We start from the raw sequence: 27,104 nt of genomic DNA on the forward strand, positions 1-27,104 counted from the left end.
ACCAATTCATAATTATCGAATTCTAAACCCCCTATAAAGAAAGATAAATGAAATCCTAAACTCGAAAATCTTAAATAATAATCCTCACTTTAAAACCAACTAAAATAGCTAAAATTTCACCAAAAATTTTCAAAAGTTAGTTTTCTCCCTAACTACTCATGATCCATTTATAAATTTCATGTTGACAAACCAATTTTTGTTTCGTATTTTTTAAATAATTTTTAAATAAAAAAAAAAAACCTACCACATTATATAATGTCATTTTCAATTTCCTCATTACACACTCACTTGTAAAATCTGGTCTAAATAATACATTTGTACTTTTGCGCACCACATCACACCACACCACACCACACCCTCATCAAATTCCGCCCTCTTCTTCCTCCTTCCCCAGCTCCCCTCTGCTTTCCTCCATCTTCAACAAAATCTAGGGTTTTTCTCTTTCTCTCTCTACTTTCTCTCTCCTCCCTTTCACTCGATCACCTCCCAAATCTCGCCTTTTCTTCTCTTACCTATTTGCCCCCTTTTCCCTCTTTCAATTTCTGGGGTTTTCACTAGATCTGTCCGCCATTTTTGCGCACCTTCAAGCTCCGAGCTTTTTGGGTTTTCTCTCTTTGTACCCCCCTTTTACTGGGTGATTCTTCGTCATGTTTTGGAAGCTCACTGCCTTGTCTGCTTCGTCGCCGGTATGTTTGTTAACTTGCTTTCTAATTTAGAATCCGGGGTTGGGTTTTTTTAGCTTCTTGTTCTGAAATCGTATCTTAATTTTTGATCTGTTGGGTTTAATTTGTGTTATTGTTCGTGGTTTATGCTGTATTAGATGTGTTTAGGATTTATTGAAATGTTCAAAGTTCAATGATTGATGATATTTGGATGGGAGTTGAACTGTTAGATTCGGGTTTCGAATGTTTTTAGATGAGTTATTGAGGATTTAGCTTGATTTTAGTTCTTTGGGTTTCTATCTTTACTTGGTTATTTGAATAGCTTAGATCAAATCTTCCCCACTATTGGCTTCTCTCCCTGTCTAATATCCTATTATATCTTATGTTCCGAATTGGACCTATGCCGTGGACGTTATGCCTAGGATTTGTGATCATTTGAGACATGTTGGTATCTATTTTGGGTGAAGAAGTTGCTGAACGAATCCCACATCCTTTTGCCTTTAATTATCCTTGTACTCATGCTGTTGAAATGAATGTTGCTGAACAAATCCCAAAATTTTCCCCTTAATTGCCCTTGTATACGCGCTGTTGGAATGAATGTTCAGAGACATGCGGTGTTACTAAAGAAATTAAATGATTGCCATATTCATTTTAGTTTTTAGAGGCAAAACCAATTGAATTAGCCTACTTTTTCATGTTGTAGCAATCAGCAAGGTAAGGCACAATAAAACATTTTCTCACATTTTGTCTCAATGCTCTCCTATGACAAATTGACAACAATATATTACACTTTATTCCATAGCCTTTTCATTTCTAGATTGCTGAAGTAATGCTGAAAACTTTCAAACTCTTGTGTTACATCTTTTTCTGAAATTTTGAAGATTCAGCTGAGTGAAATCCAATCTTGGTTTGATGAAGAGGTGTAAATTATACGGTGTACATCTGCTGAATTAATCTAATGAATAAGACTGAGTTTTTTGATTCATAAGAGGGGACACTTTATTCTTCTTTTATTGAGGTTTTGAAGGAAACTTCTCCCTTCATCCCTTATTATTTGCCCCATTTTCTTATTAGAAAGATTTTTCTTTACTCTTTCTCTTGAGTTGGGTACAATACTCACCCACCATTTTTTTTCTCTACTATATTATGTGCATGGAATCTTGTACAAATTTCTATGGGTTAAGTAAATAGGGATAGTGGGAGTATTATTTTTTTTTTTAACTAAACTAGAATATTAGTATGGTATAAATTTGCTTGTGTACAAAAGTAAAATATGCAAGAAGTAAACAAGTTATAATGGGTTCCTGATGATTGTGGTAAGTTTTCATTTTTAAAAGTAGAGGTAGAAGGGGAAAGGGAGAAGGGGATTCCCTTTTCATGTGGAAATCATCTTGTTGTGCTGTAGAAGCCATTTTGGCTTCCCTTTGGTCTCGTATTTCCAGGGTGTACTTTTCCTGTACTTTTGCTTGGATAAATATCGATGAACTTTCCTGTAGAATTTTATCAGATCTTTAAAGAATTGCTTATAATCTTGAAGAAAGAAATTAAAATGCAATGTGCTGCTTGGAAATAAGTAAGGTCTTTGCATTGAGACTTCCATTGGTGACATTCTTTTATATTGTTAAGAACTTAAGATAAATACTTTATACACTGGTTCCTGGGTAATTAATAATGGTTTTGGGTCAGTGATAAGTTGGAATGAATTTTTATTATAGTTGCCTGAAGAACTTAGTATTTAATCTGATTTTACTCACTGCTTAAGGTTATTCATGCTTGACCTTTGTTTCTTTGTCTAAGGTTGATGCAATATTAGACAAGGACAATTTCACTTTGGAAGACCTATTGGATGAAGAAGAAATAATCCAAGAATGCAAAGCTTTGAACAGTCGCTTGATTAACTTGTAATTGATTCTTTTCGGAGTGATGTTTGTTATTTCCTTTATTGTTTCCATCTACCTTTCTCATTATTATTCAAGGTTTTCCCCTGGTCATTCTGCGGAGATCCTACTTGTTTCTGTTTTTTAATATCTTTTTGATTTGTAAATTCCTCCAGCTTACGGGACAGAGCTCAGGTGGAGCAGCTTTTGCGCTATGTTGTAGAAGAACCTCCAGAAGATGCTGACAGCAAACGCACCTTCAAGTAAAACACTTTTTACATCTTACGTGCATTTTTTTTTTATATGCATTGGTTGATAGCTGTTTTATGTGGCACTATATAGTTTAATTTATTGTGTGAATTTGACTACTTAATGTTACTGTTTAGCTTTTTCTCCTGTGATGCTTTGATCCTTTGAATAAAAAGGTGAATAAATCATTCTACAGTCGCTATTGGTTTCCAAACTCCTATTTCCTTTTCAAACATTAATCTTGTTTTGTTTGAATTAGCTGTTACTGTAGTATGTAGTGTCGTTGCCTGTAACTTCAATTGATGCTCCTTTGATTTCTCCTTTTCATGCCTTTTGACTTTTAAAGCTTGCTCAACTTTCTTGAGCTTCTGAAATTATATTATTGCAAGAAATGCAGCCCTAAATTGCAAGTGAAGCTCTGTTTGATGGTAATTTATTTGATGTCTTCCATTGTTGAGAGGAAGTATTTTGAGGGTATTGACAAACTGATTTTGAATGAATGCTGTGAATGCTGCTTGAAAAGTTTTAAAAAGCTAATTTGGGTAGCTGAGGTATAAGCTGATACTTGATAGTTATTTCAAGGAAAGCTCTTTGGTTATTCTTTGAGCCTCTGACAATAGTTGTTTATGGATGAATGATGTGCAAATGCCAACTCTCATTGCATGATTTGATCCTTAAAAATCCATATGATGTGTGGTATTGGACCATCTGAAAACTCATGAAGTTTGTATTTTGCTGTTGCTTGGTATTTTAGGTTCCCATTTGTGGCTTCCGAGGTTTTTACATGTGAAATTGATGTCATTTTGAGGACATTAGTGGAAGAGGAAGAGGTATGGCTTCTGTTTGTTCATCATGGTCTTACCTTTCCAGTTTTCCCAAAATAGAATCTAGCATATTTAACTTTATTTCTGATACTTTTCAGATGATGGATTTTCTCTTCTCATTTTTGGAACCCAACCGACCTCATAGTGCCTTGCTTGCTGGGTATTTCAGCAAAGTACGCCATATTTTTTTTTTGTTTTTTTTTTTTAACTTGATGATGTTCTTGATGGTGCTGTTGTACTGTTTCTGTTGAAAGCTGATGATTTGGTTCCATTTTGTCATAATAGGTTGTTGTGTGTCTCATGTTGAGGAAGACAGTCCCACTCATGAACTATGTGCAAGTAAGTATCCAATTACTCACATTTTTCTCTTTTTCAAACCCTAAAATAGAGCCTGTAGCTTCAATCAAACATCAAAGAGGTCTTTGATGACTTGTTTAACCTCAGAGGTGTTCAAGTGCTGTGTCTTGCATCGTCCATGCCTTGCTTAAATTACACATTTATGTGGTTGGGATTGTTGCTAAAGTGTGGAAGAATCTAAAAGTAAAATGTCATCAGCCTGAAATATTTTCCTGTACTTACCTTCTCTCTTAAAGAAATGTCCTGTTTTAAAAAAGAGAGTAGTTGGTCTCTTTTTTTTTTCCTTCCTTTTTTTTTTTTTAATCCATAGACATGTAACTTGTTTTTAACTATACATTTTTTGGTTCAACAGGCTCACCAAGATGTTTTCCAGCAGCTGGTTGATCTGATTGGAATTACATCCATAATGGAGGTCAGTTACTCTGATAGTTTTGGTCCCTCAGTCAATAATGATCATGGTTTGTTCTTAGTGGTTGTTGTGCTGGTTATTGTTTTCTGGACAGGTCTTAGTTCGACTTGTAGGTGCTGATGATCATGTTTACCCCAATTACATGGATGTCATGAGGTGGTTAGCTGACAGTAATTTGCTGGAGATGATAGTTGATAAATTGAGCCCTTCTGTAAGTGTAACTTGTGCTCTTGTTCTCCTATATTGTACTCTTTTCTGTACTTCTTCTTAGTTTTTCATGTAAAAAAATTAAATGTCTGAAGTGAGTATGGTACTAAATGAGGGTGGGAGAGTGCAGATCTGTTTCAAGGGTGGTGGTGGAATGATCAAATTTATGAGGATGAGCCTTTTGTGTTATTAAAAATTGTTTTCAGAGGTGAATGGGTGATCGGTTATCTGCTTAAAGTTTCAAACCTAAGTCTCTTCTCTCTTGGGTTTGAAGTAATGATGTATAAGTTTAATAGGGGGGTTCAGGGTATAGGTTTTGGGTTGCCCTTTATTGTTACCAATTATTTATGGGCTACACACCTAAATCTAACTCCTCATGAACCAAATGTTGTCAAGAAGATTAATTCTTTTGTATGTACAATTTTTAATAGAACAAACCTTTGACACTCTCGACGAAATAACAAGCTCTTACTTAATTCCAGGGATTCCTTTGAAGATGTTATTCCATGAAAGAGTATCACTCTATCAAATTTGATGTTTTGAAAATTTGAGAGAATGTTAATAAAGAGGCACACTATATTGTGACTATTCCCTACTTTACATGTCAGCAAGGAAAAAACAGGGAGACATTTGAGATTTAGAAAGGAGTTGGAGGCAAGAACTATGTACAAAGGAATCACACTATTTGGACATTGTTCACTGACTAGAATTTTTCTACCCCATACTCCCAAGAACCACTCTCTGCTTTATGATAGTAGATCAAATTTAAACCCACAAGAGGATTGATTTTTCGTTTTTTCCTATTAATGACAGAATTTTTCTTAAATGAGACAAGCTTAGTTTATGATACCAAATAGGCTGAAAAGGGGTGCTAAGTGCTTAAGTCCCAAAAAAATCTGGCCTTTTCATATCCATGTAGACGATGTTGTTTTACCTAGATTTTCTTTATTCGGACTTGTAAGACTTTAGATACACCTATTTGTACTCAACTGAACTAATTTAGCCGCTAATAATCTGGTAGCTCTTTTCAGGACTTGCCTAAACTTATCAGCTATTTTATTTTAATTATTTTAAATTTATCTTAATTTTGTTTTTTTAAACGATTTTTTAATGGAAAAAGAACAAGGCCATAGTCTGTAGTAGTGACTAGTGACATTGTATTGCGTTCTCCTTTTGTTTTATTCACTTTTGCTGATGGTTTCTTTTTTTCTTTGTTCTTATTCAATGAGTCAGTGCCCATCAGAGGTACAGGCTAATGCAGCAGAAACTCTGTGCGCTATTACTCGGAATATGGGCTCACCTCTGGCAGCAAAACTTTCCAGTCCCAGGTTTGTAGATCTATACCATCACTTTCTTGTACACTCATTTTTGCTTGCTATGCCCTCCATCCCTAAATAGATTTCACTCTTGGTTTTTGCATGGAGATTAAGGATAATGGATATAAAGGTAAACAGTAAAAGAAAGTGTAGGGACGATGTAGAGTGGAAAAGAAAGAGAATATACTTGGAAAGGCAAGTTTGAAATATGTGGGACATTCGTTGAAGGCAAGTGCGAAATCTTTTTAGGGATGGAGGTAGAAATTGTTTAAAAATACAAACTAGTAACTGAAGGTAATTTCTTATTATATGCAGTTTTGTCGAAAGGATCTTTGCTCATGCGCTCGAAGACTCCACCACCAAGTTTGGTCTAGTACATTCCTTGTCTGTATGTATATCTTTACTAGATCCAAGAAGATCGACATCTTCTTTGTTGTACCATTCTCTACGAGGCCAACATATGTACGAGGCGCCTATTGCTGTAAATCCTGACACTGTGAGCGCAATGATACCTAGACTTGGTTAGTTTGAGACTCTATATATATCATTGCTATTTGTAAATGTTCAGCTATGTTATCTTGTCAAATCTTTTATTGGATTAATCGATTAGAGGTCCTTTCTTACATGATGTCTTTGCATTATTACTTTATTTGTGCTTTCTTTGCCTTTGCATCAGGCTTCTGTGTGTTTGTTCTCTTTTGCTTGCCATATTAGTGTGCTAAATCTAATGGTGCCTCTTTTTTATTTGATAATTATGTGCCAGTCACTTTTTAAAAGCTATTTATTTTTCTGTTCCACAGGTGATTTGCTAATGCTTTTGAATGTGACATCTGATGAGAAGATTCTACCCACACCATATGGTTTTCTAAGACCACCTCTAGGAAAACATCGGCTCAAGGTCTATTTCTCTCTGGCTTGCTCTGCGATGGGTACTGTTCTCTGTGATGTTTCAGTTCCCGTATATAATCACATCCAAGACATCATCTTGAAATTCTCAATCTTTTTTCTTTTGTGTGTAGAAAGAACATAAATATACCTGAATAATAAAACAAACTTGGAAAAGGCCATCAGTAAAGTTTAGTATCGCACTACTTGAATTTGGCGTGTGGTGTGATTCATTCTAGTCTGATGTAGAATTGAGAGTATGTTGTACTCAAGTATTTGAGCATAAGGTCCTATCACACCATATCTATTTTTCATCTAATGCATGGTGATTGAAATACATGGCAAATTTTCCAACTAATGCCACACAGTGATAATGGTAATTTGTCTTATTTACTTACCTGAGCAACACTACAGTGGGATATCAAGGACAAGGATCTCTTCAAGTATGAGGTTGAACAAGGGCATGCAATCATGGTGTACATCAGATGAAGATAATCCTGAATTAGGCCAGAGATGTGACATCAAGAGATTAATATCCTTGAAGAAAACTTATTCTGAATAAGGCCGTGTTTTTGTTTTTGTTTTTGTTTTTGTTTTTTTTTTTTTTTTTTTACCATTCCTATCCAACTAAAATAACTGCAAAGTGGCCAACTTGCAAACCTCTGAAGAGCCTTTGAAATTTGAATCCCTATGCTAAGTGAAATCTTTTAATTTAAAAGATTTCCAGTCATATCTTCACCTAGGAAAATTTCACCATGAAATTGTGGGAAAGTTCTTGGATTACATCCCTTTTTTTTAATGTAATAATAACCCTTCTTCTTTCAAGAGTTTTTGACTTTTTGCTTTAGAAGGAACATTTGGTGCTTGGAAGTTGGCAGCTGATGTTGAAAACGGCTTTCCTTTGGTTATCTTAATCAATTTGGTATCAAATAGTTTGGTCTGGGAACTAACGGTCTTGCAAAGAGTTAGGGTTTTTTTTGAATGGTTTATTTGGATACATACTCGCACAGATTACAAACCGTTGTTCTTTCAGCCATATTAAGTGCATTTTTCCCTGATTTGTCTGAATATCACTTTATTGATTTGAATTTTTTCTTCTACATTTTTTTTTCCATTGACATTATACGTTTTACTTCTTCCACTCTTTTTTGGTTGACATGTTTTCACTTTTGACACAATTCATAAACTCCACTTTGACTAGCTTTTATGATTTATAGTTATGATAAAATATAGTCAACGGGTATCTTGTTAGAATTGTCTCATTGAATATTTTCATAATATCAACTTTTTTTTTTATTATTTTTTTTTAGTTATTGATAATTAGAGATATTTCTTGTTGAACTTGTTTGTTCACAATTGTGGTATAAGAAATGTGTCAACTAAATAAGAACGAGGAAGTATATTACTAATTTGAATGTTATAATTGTCATGTATGATTTACAAAGCTGTAGATTTGTGCATATATACCCAGTATTTTTTTGTTGCTTCTTTTTCTATGGGATAAAAAGATAGTCTTAAATCTCGTAATGGGGATCTCAAATATGTTCTCTTTTTCTTTTGTTTAGATCCATTGCTTGTTTTAACTTCAGCGTTACAAAATTATTATTTTTTTGCTTAATTGCTCAGCATATTTTGTTGATAAACTGACCTTAATATATTTAAAGTATGATAATGGAAGAAAAGATAAAATGAGCATCTAAGCCTTTGGATGTCAATGTTCACTACTTTGTCCATGAGTTTCCTTCACTTTTACCCATTTCACTTGTTCTTCAATTTGGAAGGTGGGTTACATGTGTGCTTAGTGGGTTGATCCCTTGTCTTTCTATTGAGATATGGGTGCTGAAGTGTTGTCTAGCTGCACTGAATGTTTGCTGATATGGCACTTCTTTTTACATTGGCGGATTTTTTTTTCTTACAACCTTGCACACGGAATTCATTCCTCTCAATTGATATATTTTTCTTGATTATTATGCCTTCCCCAGATTGTTGAGTTCATTGCTGTTCTGTTGAAAGCTGGCAACCAAGCTGCAGAAGAGGAATTGGTGAACTCTGGAACCATTAAAAGAGTCTTAGATCTCTTTTTTGAGTGAGTTGCTGGTGCTCTATATCGTCCAATTTGGTTGCTGGTCAAATATATTTAGTATCTATTGATGCTGATATGGGTATTATTGACGTTTCAGGTACCCATACAATAATGCATTACATCATCACGTTGAAAGCATAATATCATCCTGCTTGGAGAGCCGGAATGATACTGTTATTGATCATCTTTTCAAAGTTTGTGATTTGATCAGAAAGATTCTTGATGCTGACAAGCATCCTATGCTTTCTAGTGATCATGAACTGGTAAATCGACGGTGCCTTTCTTCAAACTTAAAGATGCCAATGTTATGACTTACGATAGTTTTTAAAGTAAAAATCTTCTTGTATGTAGTGAAATAGTTGTTTTCTAGAGGATGTTCATTTTTTTAGAAACCAAGTTGCTAACCAAGTGAATAATCAACTATAACATGGCCAAAGAAGTGTAACATGGCTAGATGTCAATATGAATTCAATGGCTGCTTACCATTTACGTTTTTACTCTGTTGTAGACTTTAACCTTAGCAGTGTAAACTGGTATTAGATGATTTAGATCAATGTACAAATCTTAAGTGTGTGAGACTCACATATATATCGTGAGATGTCTGAAAAATACACCCAACAAATTAATATATCACCCTAGAATTAAAAAAAAAATGTCACCTGGTCTCACAGTTATTAGTGCAGAGTGTATCATACTCTTGGACATGATTTTGCCTAGAGCATTGTGGTCATTCTCTCCAGGAATTTCCTACCATCAGATACTGTTGACTTTTAAGTATGGCACCATGTGTCTCCGTACAAGCAAATGCTTCTTCCCTTAGATCCGGTGACAGAATTGTCAAATAAGCTTTTAATAATCAGGATAAAATGGGCCCACCATGTAATATATGGAGAAATTGTCATCTCTCAAACGTTTTGCATGTAAGATTACCACTATTTTGGTTAAACTCTTTCATGTTTTTAGAATTTAGATTATAAAAACTTCTAACACAAAGTAAGTGTATCGGTCTATTTACCTTTTTTGGGTGTATTTTTTTATTTTTTGGTGGGGGTTGGGGTGGGGTATGAGTATAGGGGAATGCTCTGGATTATTTAGCATATTAAAAAAAATTACTGAAAGCTGTGGTATCTTTTGGTTGATGTTCTTGTGCAACATTATTATTGCAGCCTACAGTACCTGCTGTTGATAAGAAGCCGCCAAGGGTTGGTAATGTGGGACATATAACTCGAATTGCTAACAAAATTGTACAATTAGGACAAGGCAACAGAAGCATTCAAACATATATTCAGGTGCATGCAGTTTTTTGAGGGCTTCAAACTCAGAAGTTTATTGATGCTTACTTTTTTAGGCATGTCCTATTTATTTTTCAATTGTTTGACTATCTTGTTAACCTTTCTTTGCTTTTTGCTATATATCCGGATTGTAGGAAACTGGTGAATGGAACGAGTGGCATGCTTCAGTTTTGCAGGAAAGGAACGTGTTAGAAAATGTCTATCGCTGGGCTTGTGGGTATGTGTTTAGTCATGTCTGAGATTGCTGTTGCTATAAATTATCTCATTTAATGTTTTATATAGCATTATTTTATTGGTTTTTGATTACCACGAAGTGGCGATTGTTTGTGGTATGCCACTTGATTTGATGTTAAGCTGATGTTACTTACAGCCTTACATTGCCCTTTTGTTTTCCCCTTAGTCTTAGAGGATCTTTTTATAAACATGTCTCAATGGTCATTGACATTGTTGAGGGTAATTTAGTGGCGTTGTGGTAAATAGCATATAAGCTCTATGCTTCTCCTCGTATATTGCTAATCTTGGAGCAATTCTGTCGTCATGCTTTTATTTGTAGTTGTCAATGGCTTTGTGCCTGTTCATCCATGCATGTATGTATTTTAGTCATCTAGCAAGGCAAACTGCAGCTATTTCAAAGGAAAAAAATGTACTAATCATATATTTAGAGCTACACAAATTAAAAGACGAGGATGCAATCATGTACATGCTTTCACATCTTCATGTCAATTTGTAGATGATTACTATTGTGGTGAGGAATGTAACAGGAAGTTTCTTAGATCATTTCTCAAGAAGAAAAGGTATTTCACAATGGGTGTCTGCCTTCCAGGTGTAGGCAAAATATTTGTTTGGGCACCTGTGTTTTTTTTAAAAAAATTAAATATTCCTTGATTTTGTACCATAGGTTTTGAATCTTTTTTTTTAACATTTTGGACACTTCTTACTCACATACGCCTAAATATTAACTTAGTATGCAAATTGAGAACTTAAAAAAGTAGAGCTGGCCAAATGGAATTCAGCCTATCCTCGTACACGATACACCTATTTCTGAAAATTTCCTTAATCTAATGGGACCAGTATAAGATAATTAATTACATATCACATACTATAGTTGTAAAAACACTCTCATCACTTATTATTAATGTGAATTTAAGAAAACTTCTCTAGATGTGCAGCAAATGATTCTCTCTTATCCTGTTGTGGCTAAGCAAATTAAGAGAACATTTTGCTTTGAACTCCATGCGGAGAGGAGTATGGTCGCCTTAGTCATTTCTGTAGAGTCTGAACTTTGTAGCTTTTAGTCATCTAACACCCCCCCCCCCCAAAACAAGTATACTGTCATTCATGTGTTCAGAAAAGAATGGAATAATTCTTATGCATTGATTTGATATGGTAATGATAAAATTGCTAGCACGTGTTCCTCATGGTGGCTGTCATAGTGATTTTGTGTTCTAAGCAACTATATATATGAATTGTCTTCAACTCATTTTACCTCATTACATGCAGGCGTCCGACTGCATTGCATGACAGAACAAGGGATAGTGACGATGACGACCTTCACGATAGAGACTATGATGTTGCTGCTTTAGCCAATAACCTTAGTCAGGCTTTTAGACCTGATTTGTTCGGGAATGAGGGTGCTGAAGAGGTATAGGGCTGCTTGGCATTTAGTCATGGTTATGCTTTATAATTTATACCATCTGCACCTTTTTTTTTTTTTTTTAAAAGAAAACTAAGTAGTGTGTTGTTATATTTATTGTTGCAGGACAATGGGGCTGTTGATCGGGATGACGAGGTATAAGAATAATATCTTGCTTTGTGGAAAAGATAAACACTAGAAAAGCGGCAAAGACAATCTTGAAATAGGGGGATGCATTTGCTAAATTAATCTTCTGTGGCTTATAGCTTTCTTCATGCCTATTTGCAGGATGTCTACTTTGATGATGAATCTGCTGAAGTTGTTATATCATCATTGCGTCTTGGTGATGACCAAGGAAGGTATGATTGTTTAGTAACTTGGTTTTAGCATACGTTAACCCACCTATGCTGGTAAATCATTTACTTGTTAACATTATATTGTGTTTTGTGACAGTGATGTGGTTTAGTGATTGTGCTAGTCTAGTGTAATATCTTGAGGGTGCCTTCAAAATTGTTTTCATTTTATTTTTATTTATTTATTTATTTATTTATTTTGACTTATTTCATCTTTTAAGGTTTCTAGTGTTTGCATCTTAATTCAGTTTTATGTATGAAGTAACAGGAAGCTATTAAATATCATGTATCTTGATTCAGTTTTGGCTTTTGGCATCATCATTTAATGAAAAATGCGATGGCCACCTATTTTGTTGTTGGAAATTTTAATTAACAAAGTTGAACTGTTTAACTAAACCATAAAAAGATGACAACTGATGAAGCATAAACACTAGATTAGACATGTGTAATTTTTTCACTTTGATTCTACTCTCTCCATTCCCAAATTAAAGTTCAATTTCCCTTTTGCACACATATTTAGAAAAAGATTATAGGTTTTATTAATTAAAGGTGAATATAAAATACAAATATAGTGGGATTCAGTTGATTAAAAGTGAATAAAAAATTGAAGATAGTGGGTTTTAATTGATTAATGTGAACAAAAAAAAAAAAAAAAATGATAAGGTGAAGTGGGACTTTTATTTAGGCACAAGACCTTTGGGTAAATGGGACTTTTTTTTTTGTGTATAGAGGAGGGACTAGTGCAATATGGGTAGGCACAATCGGGAAGGTGGTCTGTTGTTGGCAAGACAAGTTAGGGATACAAAGTGGATTTCTCCAAGGCAATGTGTGACTTCCTTATATTTTTAGCCACATGCTCCACCACATAGGAATCTGGCTAGGAACTTTTATTTTGCACATGATGTGGTGAGTTTGGAACTTTGGAATTCATCTGCTTAGAGAATCTGTTGCGAAATATATCTCTAAGGGTTCATGGGTATACTATGCAGGTTTTCAGTCATACCAGACACCTGTAAATAGCTATTAAAATCTAATCCAGGTATCTTTATGTTAGAATATCTGTGATAGAGACTCAGAAGGATTAGCTGGTGATTTAGGGTGTCAAGCCTTTTAGGACTGAAGTGACTTCATTGGTAGATCTCTTTTTATTTATTTATTTATTATTATTATTATTATTTTATTATTTTATTTTATTTTTTATTTTTTTATGGTGTCTTATATATACTAGGTGAAGTTTTTTGTTTTTGTTTTCTTCTTTCCCTTTTCTGTACTCATTACTCGAGTAGCCTGGTAGCTGATAACTTGTACTTCATTTTTTATCATTTCAATAGTATTTACTATTCACATACTGAAAGTAAAATTGAATTTTGTGATTTATATTTAATGAAAAATATATTCATGTGGCATCTTGTTAGATTCTTTTCAATGTCTAATTTATTAAAATCTAATTTTTATAACTTTTTACAAATGTATAAATGGTTGAAGTTATGCATTGACAAACGTGAAAATAAGAAATGTTGTGAGTAAAAAAATTCAGAGGAAGTATTAGATTGATCAGTGTTATTACTTATTAGCTATCCCCATTGTCCCATATTAGTTTTTATATTTTTTTTCATCTGATTAGTTTTAGACTTCTAATACTTCGTATGTGAAAGGCCCTTCAATTATATTAATACATCACTTTTTCCATTTCCAAAAGTTCGGGTCCCACTTTCTCACATTCAATAATTGAACGTGTTAAAACATACTTAAGGCAAATGGAGTAATTACAGCTTACAAGTACCCACACTTTGAGGGGTGAACTTTTTCCTAGTTCCCTTGTAACAGTACTGCTATTTTGTACAATCACTACCCACTTTCTTGCAGTGTACTGCCTCTCATAGCTACTGTTTAATCATTTTCTTAGTACCCTTGTGAGATAATGATTTGTGCTTCCAGGAATGAATGTAATGTTTTGCCAAAATGTGAAAATTTTCATCATGGTCCTGCTTTTAAAGTTGGATAGCAGCATCTGTCAGGAAAAGGCAAGTGCTTTGGCATTTCTGACAAGCAACAATCCTTTTCCAATGGCAAAAAACATCTGTTGTAAAATTATTTGAATTTCTTAAGTTTTTCTTAAACTACTGGTTCATGATCCAAAGGCTGATTGTAATTTGGCTGTAATGAACTTAATGTTCCATGCCTTGAGAATTAATATGCTAAAGCTTGTGGTTTGTTTTCTATAGTTGCATTGCGTCTTGGCCTTAAATGCTCTGCGTTTGTTTGTTTTCTTAGCTCTTCCTGACATCTACTGTGTGGATTTAGATGCATGAAATTAGAATCTTATATGTATTTGTCTCCTGCAGTTTGTTCACAAATTCAAATTGGTTTACATTTAAAGACGATCGAAATGATGACACACCAGTGAGTACCTCTCTATCTGATGCAATGGATGATATCAATTTGAACGGAATTGTAAATGGTGGGAACAGCAGCAGTGATGACGAGGTTGTTGTCGGTGAGGATGAAGAGTTGGCCGATGCTAAAGACTCCACCAGTGGCCCATCCAGTTCCGAGCAGAGTGATATGCATGTATGTGGAAAAAATCCAGTTGATGACGAAGAGAGTAAGATTTGCAAGGTGGGCCCTTCCTTCGGGGCAGAACCTGTTGTATCTGATTGTTCTGATACTAAGGATCAAATTGCAGAAAGGCCTGCACCAGATTGGGTGAATTGGGGTGAAACATCAGGTTTGTTGGTTGATGGATCGAGTACCAACCCATTTGTTGATCATGTGCACCCTGTTAGTGATTGCAATGTGGATGAGGTGGTGATACCTAACAAAAGCTCAGAAAATGGGGAAGTCACACTGCCAAATGGCACTTCAAGAGTTGATGACTGCAGGGAACCATCAGCTAATGGTGATTTAAGCCAAAAACCTTCTGCTGCTCCCTCATTATTTGAAGAGGATGTAGAGTTTGTTGGTGTTGAACCTGAAGGTACGGAGAAGGCAATGGAACAGGCACTAAAGGAAGGAATAGTTGGTGAAGCAGGGCCTTTGAAGAAAAATGTTGTACCATCAAAAGTATCGGAGGAGAAGCCTGATGAAGGTGCACCAGGGACAGAGTTCAATGATGCAAATTACTGGAAGGTTGAACAGGAGGTTTCTGTTCTTGAGTGAAGCTAGCTGATTTATCAGCATATGAAGCTAAGCTTGTTCTAGTGCTGCCGATCCCCCTTTCCAAAATGGCAAATGCATTTAAGCCAAACTTATGTACAGTATGTCTTTGGCTTTTCTTTGTGGAGGATCAAATGATAATTTATCCACTGCTTAATTTTGTTTTTTCTCATTGCATATGTTCTGTCCATTATTCGAGCTGTGTTGATGTTTTGGCATATGTAGTTCTTTTTACCTATATTTCTTTCTGGTCCAGCAAATCTGTTAAAGGATTGAATTTCCAATATGAGATCAAAACTCAGACATAAATTGTAGTCTTATCATAGTATTAATGGAGGGGACCTCCATTTATCCGGTTTTGTGCAGATTTTTTTTCCCTGTCAAACTTTCCACAGTTTTGCGGGGAAGGTTGTTGGTTTTGACATGAATTTTGTATTTATTAACTTGCAATAATGTTAGCATTGGATGCAAGATGTAGTTTGCTATTCTGGTCTGCGGTTTGTTACTGTGTTCCAGGTCTTCAATTGGAATTATAAGCACTGGCTGAGTGAAGTGAATCTTTCTTCACAAATTTGTGGTAATCTTCTTCATTCTGCACTTTTAGAACTAATGTGGAAATGCTGCCTTTATCTTAGTCTTTCTGCTACTGCACCCATAGGATCCAGGAGTTTGCTACCTATTGATTACTGCAAGGCTGAAATTCATACGTACTGAGGGCTTCGCTAAACTTGTGGAGCGTAATATTTTTCACTTACCTCAAATTTAGTCAGTAATATGTGATTTTGATGCATGTATAGGCAAGTTTTGGGATCATAGTTCCTTGTGTTAAAGCAGAGAGCGATTTTTTCTGATAATAGGTATTTAACGTTATTCAATTTCTGGCTGATTCCAATATCTTTAAGTATAACTTGGTTTTTATTTGAGTCTCAGATAAAATTGTTTCATTTCTTCAATAAACGCAAAAACATCATAACTCCAGCGCTTCTTTGTTGGTATTTAACGTTGTTCCAATTTCTGGGCATATTTGTTGCCTGCTGCCGCCATGGATCATGGTAGTCCATATAAGCAAGTTCATGCGAACAATGGTCGGGGTGTAACCTTGTTGGATAAGTCCCTTTGATTTGCACCTTTGGTTGTCTCGTAAGTAGAATCTAGCAACATTTTACAAATTTCTACGGAGTAACAAGTAATTGTTGGCGGTGCCTTGCTGTGATCTTATCTTGACTTTAATTTTAACGATTTAACCCACATGTTAATATTTACGATTTAACCCCCACATGTCTTATTTAGTAATAACATGAAGTTCAACATTATTTTTGATAGTTTTTTAACCACAACCTGAAATATTGTTGACTTGAAGTGCTATCCATATGTTTAACTTATTCAATTGTCAACCCCTAAATTCTTTTGAAACTGAACTAGGTCGACTCAACTAATCAATTTAGCTTTTACGCAGTTTTAAGGTAGGTAAATAAAAAGTTATATAGTGGGTTTTGATTGATATGTGAAAATGAAAATCGATAAATTAAATAAAATGTATAGATAAAGGTAAAATGAACCTTTTGCGTAATGCACCAGGCAAGGTCTTAGGGAGAAATCCGAATTTTATTTGGAAGTGATGGGAGTACTTATCAGTATCTAAATCCAAAATTAATCCTAATATTGAATTCAAAGTAATACAAATTATACTCCACGATAAACACAAAATTTTCTCCAAACACGAATTGATACAACTTAGAATCAAACTGGTCTAACTTAAATGAAACCCAATTTGAACCCACAAAAATATACAATTGTACTCATTCATCCTTACCCGATAAAAGCCAACAGAACTTAAACGAGAAATTAATTAACTCGACATGTATTAATTCAAAGTAAACTTGAACATACGATTTGACCAAGTTCATTCATTAAAAGTATATATATTTTTTAATTTAAACATCTTTGGAATGGAATATAGGAGACGTTGGATGCTAAAGATCCAGCAAAAAGGAGTATCACTAGCTCACCATGTTCTCACTCAACCATTGACATTTGACAATTCTCCCCCTCAACTAGCCTCATGCAAAGTACAATCTAAGCACCATAATTAAATTAAACAACAATATGACCAAATCACCAACAAAATTAAAAAATATAAAAATATATTTCTTTTTATTCTTTTCATTATAAAAAAAAGTAATATGAAAAAGGACAGAAAAATCCAAGAAGAAAGATGCAGTGATACACAACCATGCAAACACCACCACCATAACAACAACAATTACAACGTTCTGTTGACTCCTTCTATATCCATCTATACTTCATTTTTCTTTTTATATTTTCAAAAATTAAATAAAATTAAAATTAAATTAAATTAAATTAATGAATAAAATTAAATTCCATCTCCCAACTCTCCCCTAATTAATAACTCATTTTCTCTCTCATAATTTTTATTTTTATAATTTTCTCTCTCTATCACTTTCTCTCTCTTCACTTCACCCCCCACTCACCTCCACTTCACTACCCAACAAACCTCCTTTTTCTTCCTCCTCCTTCTCCTTCTTCCTCCCACCCCCCACAATAACCCGACCGAACCCGACCCATTCAACCCAAACCCACCTTCATTTTCACTCTCCTTCAAAAACCCTAAAACCCCACATCCTCGATCTCACCCCCCATTGCCAAAACCCCCTATTTTGCTGCCGACAATCTCCGGCGGCGAACACGGTGGTTCTGGGTGTGTTTCCGGCGGAATCAACGGCGGTTGTGTTGTCGGAGAAGAGATAGTAAGAAACAAGGATGTATAAGAACCAGCTGCAAGAGCTGGCACAGAGGAGTTGCTTTAACTTACCCTCGTATACTTGCATTCGAGAAGGTCCCGATCACGCGCCTAGGTTTAAGGCCATCGTTAACTTCAATGGCGAAAGCTTTGAGTCTCCTCAGTATTGTTCTACGCTTCGTCAAGCTGAACATGCCGCCGCCGAAGTTGCGCTCAATTCTCTCTCCTCTCGCGGTCCTTCTCACTCTCTCGCCGCCAGAATCCTGGTTGGTTTCTCTCTCTTCTGTTCTAGAATGTTCTTGATCTCCTCAATTTTATGAGAATGTTTGATGTTGTTGGAATTTTGCCCTAATTTTTGGGAGAGAAAAAGGGGTTTTAATTTTATTTTGAAATTGTTAATTCTGGGTAAACGTTGATCAAAGCTGGGATTTTTTGAATTGGGATTTAATAAGTCAAATGTTGCAGAAGACTAATTAAATTTCTGGAAATTGATTTCAGGTTGGTTTTTTTCTAGTGTATTTATTATTAATTTTATTTTTGCTTGTTTTGGGTATGTATGTTGATCTACCCCTTTATTAACTCATGAACTAAATGTGGTAAGTTGATTAAAATCGAAATTAAAAAATTAATAATTTTCAATGTAGTAGTATTTTGATGGGATTGTATAAAAGTGGCGCTTTTGCTTGGAATTTTCTTGGAATGTATGAAGTTTTAGCATGTGAATTAAGGTGGAAAATTTGTAAACTCGAGGTAATGAGGAAGTCTAGATAGTTCTTTGCTTAATTAGTAATTCAGGTTGGATTGATTAACCATCTAATGTAGTTGCATTAGGGGGGTTGGCTACTGTCATTAGTGGTCCTTACTGCTTTCATTTGATAACATTGTTAGTTTACGAAAGCTATTGTGGATTAGCGGCCGTGATCATGTAACTACAAATTTGCTCGCAAAACTTTTGTGTATAATGCTGTGATGAATTGTTGTTTATGATTGCATTTGTTTGAGATAATTATGTCTATATATTAATAGAGTTCTTGTATCCTTAAATTGTGGTATTTCGGATGCCTTTGGTGGGTGGAAGGCGAAATGTACGACCTTTTCATGGATTGCAAAGAGAAGTAATTGAAGGCCTGGAACAAATCGAACAACGTACATATTAGTGTAGTTCCATGGTCATTCTATTGGGCTAGATAAAATGTCTATATAAGTCTACATGCAGCTCCCCAATTGTTGATAGTTGGTAAAGTTGCAAACTGTTTTGTTTCCCTTCTCCCCTTTCGTTTGCTTCTCTGTCTCTTTGTCATGCTTATTATAATGGGAGCCTTCTGCTCTAAGTTGTTGTCAATGTTGGATTTTCTAAGGATGTAGTCTGCCCTCTGTTCTTTTGCAAAGTTTCTTCAGTGCTACTTGAAAAAAGTCAAAAAACATGATCTTTTGCAATCTATTGAATTAGCTCAATATATTATTATTTTTTAATAAATTCAACATGGGGTTCTGAGACTGATTAATTTGTTTTCTTTTTGAAATTTAGGATGAGACAGGGGTTTACAAAAACCTTTTACAAGAAATTTCACAAAGAGTTGGAGCTCCATTGCCACATTACACAACTTACAGATCAGGCCTAGGGCATCAACCTGTTTTCACTGGTAAAGTGGAACTTGCTGGTATCATATTCACAGGGGAGCCAGCCAAAAATAAAAAACAGGCAGAGAAAAATGCAGCTTTGGCTGCTTGGCAGTCTCTAAAACAATGTAAGTAATTTCATTTGGTTTCATTTAATCATGAGACATTGGATTTAAAAACGTTCCTTTACACCATGAGCTGCGTGGATAATTTAGTTCTTGCATCAATTTTATTTTATGATCTCATTAAACCAGGCTCTTATTTAGCAACATGACATAAACCCTTTTTTAAGTATAAGGTGGTCTTTGTATACGAAGAGGTTGTTCTAAGTTGGCTTGAAGTATTAATTTAGTGTCTTCTGAACAGTGGCACAACAGTCGGGGAGCTCATCATCATCATCAGAGCAAGAAAACAGTGACGAACTTGAGCAGGTGACTATAGCTCGAGCGTTGTTGAGTTACCGGCTGAGGGAGAGGATGACAACTGCATCAAGTAAACCCTTGCCATTCCCCCAAACATTTCCAATCCAGAATCCAAGGCCTTCAAGCCCACAGCGTCGTCCAGTGACAGCATCCAAGATTCTTCCGCTCATCTGCCCAAAGAAGACACCACCTCGAGTCCGACCCTTGTCATTTTCATTATCTGATAATATGGTCCCATCATCCCAGTCCCAGATTCCAGAATCCCGAGGAGCTCAGTCCCAGAGATTCTTAGGCATGGGGGCACCTCCATACATTCCAATACGCCATGTGCGATCACCGTGCCATGGTATTGCACAGCCAGTGACTATTAGGAATTCTGTGCCTTGTTACTCTGCACCACCCATTCCCCGATCATCAGCTGCAGCTCCTCCGGTAATGAGAACAGCCCCACCTGTGCGCATTGCACCACCAGTATGCATCAGGCAAAGTATTCCTGTTTTCTCTGCTCCGCCATGTCCAAAGGAGAACCCATCAACTGTTCCTCTTCTGGAGTCTAACAAAGCTTTAGATAAAGTAGAAGCAGTTCAGGGATCAGCTGAAAGAGAATCTCAAGAATCTACAAAATCTGATCCGATTGTGAAACCTCTTCCCCCATCCACTTTGTGTCCTACTGTGACAAGGGCTTCACCTGTTCGAATTGCACCGCCTGTCTGTATAAGACAGGCTAATCCTGTTTGTGCTGCCCCACCACCTGAAAAGGGTAGTCCAGCATCATCAATGGAGCCAAGAGATCCTGTTAAGGAGGTGGCTTGTGAAGAGGAAACTCAAAATTCAGCAGTAGAGAAGTTGAAACAGCTCAAACTCTGAAAAATGCTTGTAAGGAGGAATGTAGATCTCTAGGAGTATCACATCAGGGAGTATGATTTTGGTTCTGGTTTTTGATCTTTGGTTGACGATGCCATCCTGTATGAATGTCCACCCCCCTTTTCTGTATCTTTTTTCTCCCTTTTTAGTTTTATTGTATTTGAGTTGGCATATCGTCCATGTTTCTCTATAGCTATATCCCTTGAAACCAGTATATTAGTAACTTAGTGTTAAATTGGCTTAGCAGCCGAGTATCAAAAATGGTTTACCATATTGTTTGAGGTGGTGCTTTTACAATTTTGTCAGCATTACTATGGTCTTTCTAGTGTCCTAAACACAGCTAAGATTACGCAGTGGTGTTCATGTTATTGAAGTTTTTCATAATTACACAATTGTAGACGTCCTCGTGGACAGAGCAAGACCTCCGTGTGGCCTTAGGTCCGTGTATCAGTCAGCCCATTGGACATCAGTGGTGTTCATGTTATTGAAGTTTTTCATAATTACACAATTGTAGACGTCCTCGTGGACAGAGCAAGACCTCCGTGTGGCCTTAGGTCCGTGTATCAGTCAGCCCATTGGACATAAACCGCAGGAGTAAGTTCAAGTCACATCCCACATCTTGCTCAATCAGCCATGCATGGTGACTACTACCAATACCACATAGCCTCTCCCGGGGTTTGCTACAAAAGAACTGATTTCGCTCATATGCCCTTTCGCTGTTGGCCCTGTGACCAGTCTATCAGTTACAATGTTAGCGTAAACTGCTCCCTCTTTTTGATAGTGGAAGGCTCACTTACTCTGCAGAATGCAAATTTATGCTTGGCTCTAGAAGGAAAAGGTAAAGGGAAATGATTGATTTCCTACCTTTTTTTTCCGTTAAGAGGCATGAGTAGATGATGAATGCTTAGAACAGGGCCTCACTTTATGCTTTTAGAAGGTAGTGAAAAAAAATTAAAATTATTATATACTTTATGGAGTTTATGAATTATGATACTTGTTGTTGTCCCCTTAGGTTTTTCATGAATAATTGGCCTCTCAGAAGTCATAACCTTTTGACATAATTGGGATAATTATGCTGGGACATGGGGGTTTTTTAAAGTTGTGTGGAGGTTGACAATTTACTGTAACCCACCTTAAATCAAATTCAATCGAGACTTGAACAAATTTTTTAAGAAAATAATAATAATGAAAAAAAATTAATTAAGCGGTTGGGATTACTTTTGTTAATTACCTTGTATAATTTCATAGGGTCTTTGGGTTCTTAGATATATATATTAAGAGAATTGGTTACACACTATAAATTTCATTATGGATCTCGCTAACCAAACCTCCCTGGGCGTTGGATTATCATTTAAAATATTTTTTAAAATTGTATAAATCTGGTAATGTATGTCAAAATCACACGTCGATCGATATAATTAATAATAGATAACTAAATACTACTCCGTATTTGTGTTTATTGAGGGTCCAGTTTGAATTGGCCTTATAAAATTCGATCCAATTAAGAATCTATACTATCTATTAAAACGCAATCCAAAACAAGGTTACACGTCACGTGGCACTCTCTTTATTTAATCGAGTTCTCTACTCCATATGTTTAAGCCATGTGGTGCTCTGTCATTTAATCAGGTTTTTCACTCCATATGTTTTTTTTAAAAAAAAGGGACTTACAAGAATTGAACTCATAACCTCAAATTTAAACACTACCCAGGCCTAAAAACTAGTTTGATTTTGAAAAATTGAGTTGACAATGCGATCTAAGTATCCACCAAATTTAATCCAAATTAGAATATGGTGGTTTGGTCCAAAACAAAATCAAATTAAAATAATTACTTTGTTATTAATCCATATGTTTGTTAAATGATGACATACAAAATTAACTTACAAAATGTCCATAAGACCATAATCATAAATATTTTTTTGAACCCTTATTAATTTATAGTGGAGAATCTCCTTATGGTGAGTCAGTGACTCCGTGGTCATTAGTAGTTGTTCGATCTCCCTTGTGAAATTATGTATGTTAAGGTGAATAAATAAGTTTCTCATCTTTTTTTCTTGTAATTTGTTGGTAAAAGAATTTGTACACGATGAATGATCATCAAATTTTCAAATACAGTAAAATGATTCATCAAATAAAAATCCTCCTCACAACCACAACAAATTGTTACACCTAGCAACGTGTGCAAGAGAGATACAACTACTTTGCAAGATGTATCCAGTGTTTGTATTTTTAATTAAGGAAACCTTTGTCAGATTCAATTTTCTACTTAATGTTAATTTTGATTTCTTTGTAAATGATGCTTGGTTCTTTATTGATGAATTTTATTATTATTATTTTTTTTTTTAAAAAAGAAATGAAGAACAAGAAAAAGAGCAAGCCCTTATCCGGGCGAGGTCCAATCGGCTTTGTAGGACTGTAACCCCTTTGATTTTCACCTTCCCCTTTGTAAAGCAAATGATGTTGAGATAGTAACATCTCAACTCCTAATTGGCATTGACGGTGTAACCTCATCAATTGTATGTGGAATTAACTTTTTGTAACCATTAAACACTTACAAAAAACATGCAACCAATAAGGTTATGGTAAAAGAATGTCAAACCTTTGTAATTGTATTAAATAAATTCATTGTAGAAAATTAAAATCCTTACATTGTATTACTAATCATTTTTGTATCAAATAGTCAAGGATTTCTAATGATGCAATATTCACAACGTTGAAAGACAAAGAATTTAAGAGGCGCTAACTTTAATTTGCTAGCGAACGAATAAGGCCCAGTTCTTTAGAGCTGATCTGCTCTGCTGAGCCCTGTTTTGCTCTGCTCTGCTCAAAAGAAATCTGCTCTGCTCTGCTCTACTCTATTTTCAAATAATTATTAATAATAACAATAATAATTAACACTCAATAATAATAATTAATATTGTATTGATGATAAAAATTAATTATTTTAAATAATTATAATAATTATTAATATTAAAAATAATTATAATAATTATTAATATTAATAATAATTAATATTTATTAATCATAATAATAATTATCAAATAATAATATTTAATAATTCAAACTATTAAGAATTAATATTTAATAATATTATTAATTAATAATTTATAATAATTATAACAATTCTTTCAAATAAATAAATAATAATAATAACAATTAATAACAATTTATTTTTATAAACATTTAATATTAGAATCATAATGTATAGAAACATTTTATGTGGGTATTGATTGTTAGTTCATTGAGTTGAATTATTTTTCAAATCTTTCCATACAATTTAAGAATTAAAAAAAAGAGGTTGTTTTCAAGTAGTACTTTGTATATCATTATTATTTTAAGGGTTAAAAATATATGATTAAGACATATTTATAAGTAAAATCATTATTACTCATTAAATCATTTTATTTTAAATTTTTGTGAAATGAATAAACTGTTGTCAAATTGGTATTAATAATCCCAACTTTAACTCATTCGCTTTTAATAATCCCAACTTTTGATTATTATTGAATAATCTCAACTTTAGTGGGTGTTTGCTTTTATAGGTCCCAAATGACCGGTAACCTGTTAAGTAGGTTTTTTTTTTTTTTTTTTTTTTTTTTTTTTTTTTTTTTTTTGGGGGGGGGGGGGTTTAACTGACACTTGTAAGCAGGTTATTAGTCAAAATAAAAAAAAAATTAAAACAAGTCCCCAGCCACGCAGCCACCATCTCCTTCCACCGACCTCCAACAACCCCACCCTGCGGCACCACCATAAACCACCTAACCTTCTCAACACCAGAAACCCCACCTTCCATCCCACCACCGAACCATTGCATCTAAAGTAAGTAAATTTTGGATTTCAAGAGAGATAAAATGAGTTTTCTCCCCATCCTTCTGTTAAAAGCTTCCCCTTACAAACTTCATTTGATATTTAAGAAATAGAGTGAGAAAAAGAGGAGACGATCTAGCAATTCGATTTTAATCATTGCAGCCCAACAATGGCGCAACCACTGATTAAGAAAGATGACGATCGAGGGGTTAATTTGCTCCAATTTTGTTTCAATTAAATTTTGTAGGATTTTCTTAGTGGGATTTTCGGTGGTGGGCTAAAAGATGGTGGGGTTTCCGGTGGTAGGCTAGGGTAGAAGGAGCGATTTCGGGGTGGTCGGCTGAGGAGGGGCGGTGGTTTCAGGGGGCTGGAGGGTTGCCGCATGTGGTGGGGGCTGGGGATGGAACTGAGAGCCTGACATTAGTTTTTTTTTTTATTTATTTTTTATTTTTTTATTTTATTATTATTTGATTGTTTTTTTAGTTACTATTTTTTTTCAATTTTTTTTTTGTACTAATCACATGATGACACGTGTTCATTTACCTGTTATAATAGGTTAGATTACCGGTTGGGACTAAAAAAACAAATACCCCTTAAAGTTGGGATTATTCAATAATAATCAAAAGTTGGGATTATTAAAAGAAAATGAGCAAAAGTTGGGATTATTAATACCAATTTTTCCTTTTATCTTTATACTATTAACATATGTTAAGTACGGTACACATTTATTTATGTTTTCACTCACCTAAATCAATGGTATATGCACTTAATAATAATAATAATAATAATAATAATAATAATAATAATAATAATAATAATAATAATAATAATAATAATAATAATAATGATGATGATGATGATGATAGTAATAATAATAATAATAATAATAATAATAATAAAATAATAATAATAGTATTAATAATAATGTTGAAATCTGCTCTGCTCGGCTCGGCTCTGCTATCCTGAAACCTGCTCTGCTCTACTCTACTGAAATTTAATCTACTTTGCTCTGCTGACCCTTGCTCTGCTCTGCTTTGCCCAGAAGCTCAAAAGAACAGGGCTAAGTATCGATAGTTATATACTAATTTTATTGTTTGATCTCTTTATTTGCATATCTATGCTTATATATTAAAAAAAGTTTCTAAAATTGTTTATGTGTCACGTAGTTCTGCATAAATTAGTATTGCGCCACATCATCATTTAGCACCAAATCACCGCTAGCATTGCAAAAATTATTATATGTCATTATTTGCTTGAAAAAAAAATTCCACATGCTTTGAACACTAAACAACCATCTTAGCCAATTGTAATTTATGTATTCAATTAACAGATAAATAAATTTATCTTTACTTAAACACAAAAAAAGATAAAGAATAATTATGTAGTTTCAAAAAATGAATAAACGGAATAGCCTCAACAATTCCAAGACAATGGAGGATTTTTATTTTTATTTATTTATTTATTTATTTATTTATTTATTTATTTTAACGTTACACAAAGTCTTATATGTGGTTGGCCACACCGTGTGGCCAGGCCATTATAGAGATTACTTCGCTAGTGTAATGGGGGTTACTTGATCAGTGTTAAAGGGATTACTTCATCATTGTTATAGAATTACTCGATCAGTGTTATAGGGGTTACTTGATCAATATTACAGGGATTACTTAATCAATGTTATAGGTTTTACTTTAAGTAACCACACGGTGTGACCGGCCGCACACAAGGCGAGTATGTTTCAAAATAACAGTCCGGTGCATCGTCAGGGCCATAAACTAGTGTAATATTTTTTTTAAAAAAAATACACAGTTATATCCTTTTAATATTCAAAGTTAATTAGATAATAATAAATAAGGTTTTACCTTTATCACAATACCATATGCAATAATGAATGAGATAATTGAGTTATCAAGATAAGTTGACTTATTAAATTAAAGTTTGAGTATCACTAGTCTTACTTGCACAAAGTGTTGATGAGTTGCATATATATTTATAAGAACACAAATGTTTGTATCACTGTGTCAGTTCTTTAATTAATTTGGTCCATAAATGATGAACTAAAAATTAACAAACAGTCTAAGAAATTTTAGGTCATCAGCTATTCAGCCATGCATTAAGGAATCAACTACGAGATTGTAGTAACACTTAGTAATTTAGTATGGTTTGGCGGAATACATTTTTTTTTTCACTTAGTAATTTAGTATGGTTTGGAGGAATACATTTTTTTTTTTTGAAAGAAATCCAAAATGACATTAAATTTCATTAATTAAAGTCATACAACATCTACAATTGATAAATAACGATATTGAAAACAAATTTAACAAAATCA

General features: G+C 34.4%; 2 protein-coding genes across 2 annotated transcripts; both read left to right on the top strand.

Annotated features, from left to right (window-relative positions):
• The first annotated feature begins 322 nt into the window (after nt 1-322).
• Nucleotides 323-15,668, top strand: LOC145589460 (uncharacterized). Its single transcript, XM_081646037.1, has 19 exons — nt 323-686; nt 2,460-2,563; nt 2,716-2,802; nt 3,543-3,618; nt 3,711-3,785; nt 3,898-3,951; nt 4,322-4,381; nt 4,473-4,589; nt 5,819-5,913; nt 6,217-6,422; nt 6,702-6,799; nt 8,769-8,872; nt 8,967-9,132; nt 10,036-10,158; nt 10,296-10,378; nt 11,662-11,803; nt 11,921-11,950; nt 12,083-12,153; nt 14,493-15,668. Exons 1-19 carry the CDS (start codon nt 648-650, stop codon nt 15,304-15,306), a joined length of 2,544 nt encoding a protein of 847 aa, XP_081502163.1. The 5' UTR covers nt 323-647; the 3' UTR covers nt 15,307-15,668.
• Nucleotides 15,669-17,742: 2,074 nt separating this feature from the next.
• On the top strand, nt 17,743-21,303 carry LOC145589461 (double-stranded RNA-binding protein 2-like). The gene is made up of 3 exons (XM_081646038.1): nt 17,743-18,330; nt 19,593-19,812; nt 20,051-21,303. Exons 1-3 carry the CDS (start codon nt 18,085-18,087, stop codon nt 20,971-20,973), a joined length of 1,389 nt encoding a protein of 462 aa, XP_081502164.1. The 5' UTR covers nt 17,743-18,084; the 3' UTR covers nt 20,974-21,303.
• The last annotated feature ends 5,801 nt before the right edge of the window (nt 21,304-27,104 follow it).

The sequence above is a fragment of the Chenopodium album genome, chromosome 17 (assembly GCF_948465745.1).
Source record: "Chenopodium album chromosome 17, dcCheAlbu1.1, whole genome shotgun sequence".
NCBI lineage: Eukaryota > Viridiplantae > Streptophyta > Magnoliopsida > Caryophyllales > Amaranthaceae > Chenopodium > Chenopodium album.

Bases quoted from the DNA above. Each gene is read 5' to 3' on its own strand.
- LOC145589460 (XM_081646037.1), top strand. From the start codon at position 648: ATGTTTTGGAAGCTCACTGCCTTGTCTGCTTCGTCGCCG. The intron at 3,619-3,710 runs GTATGGCTTCTG...GATACTTTTCAG, and splicing joins CATTAGTGGAAGAGGAAGAG to ATGATGGATTTTCTCTTCTC. The intron at 9,133-10,035 runs GTAAATCGACGG...TTATTATTGCAG, and splicing joins TTTCTAGTGATCATGAACTG to CCTACAGTACCTGCTGTTGA.
- LOC145589461 (XM_081646038.1), top strand. From the start codon at position 18,085: ATGTATAAGAACCAGCTGCAAGAGCTGGCACAGAGGAGTTGCTTTAAC. The intron at 18,331-19,592 runs GTTGGTTTCTCT...TTTGAAATTTAG, and splicing joins CTCTCGCCGCCAGAATCCTG to GATGAGACAGGGGTTTACAA. The intron at 19,813-20,050 runs GTAAGTAATTTC...TCTTCTGAACAG, and splicing joins TTGGCAGTCTCTAAAACAAT to TGGCACAACAGTCGGGGAGC.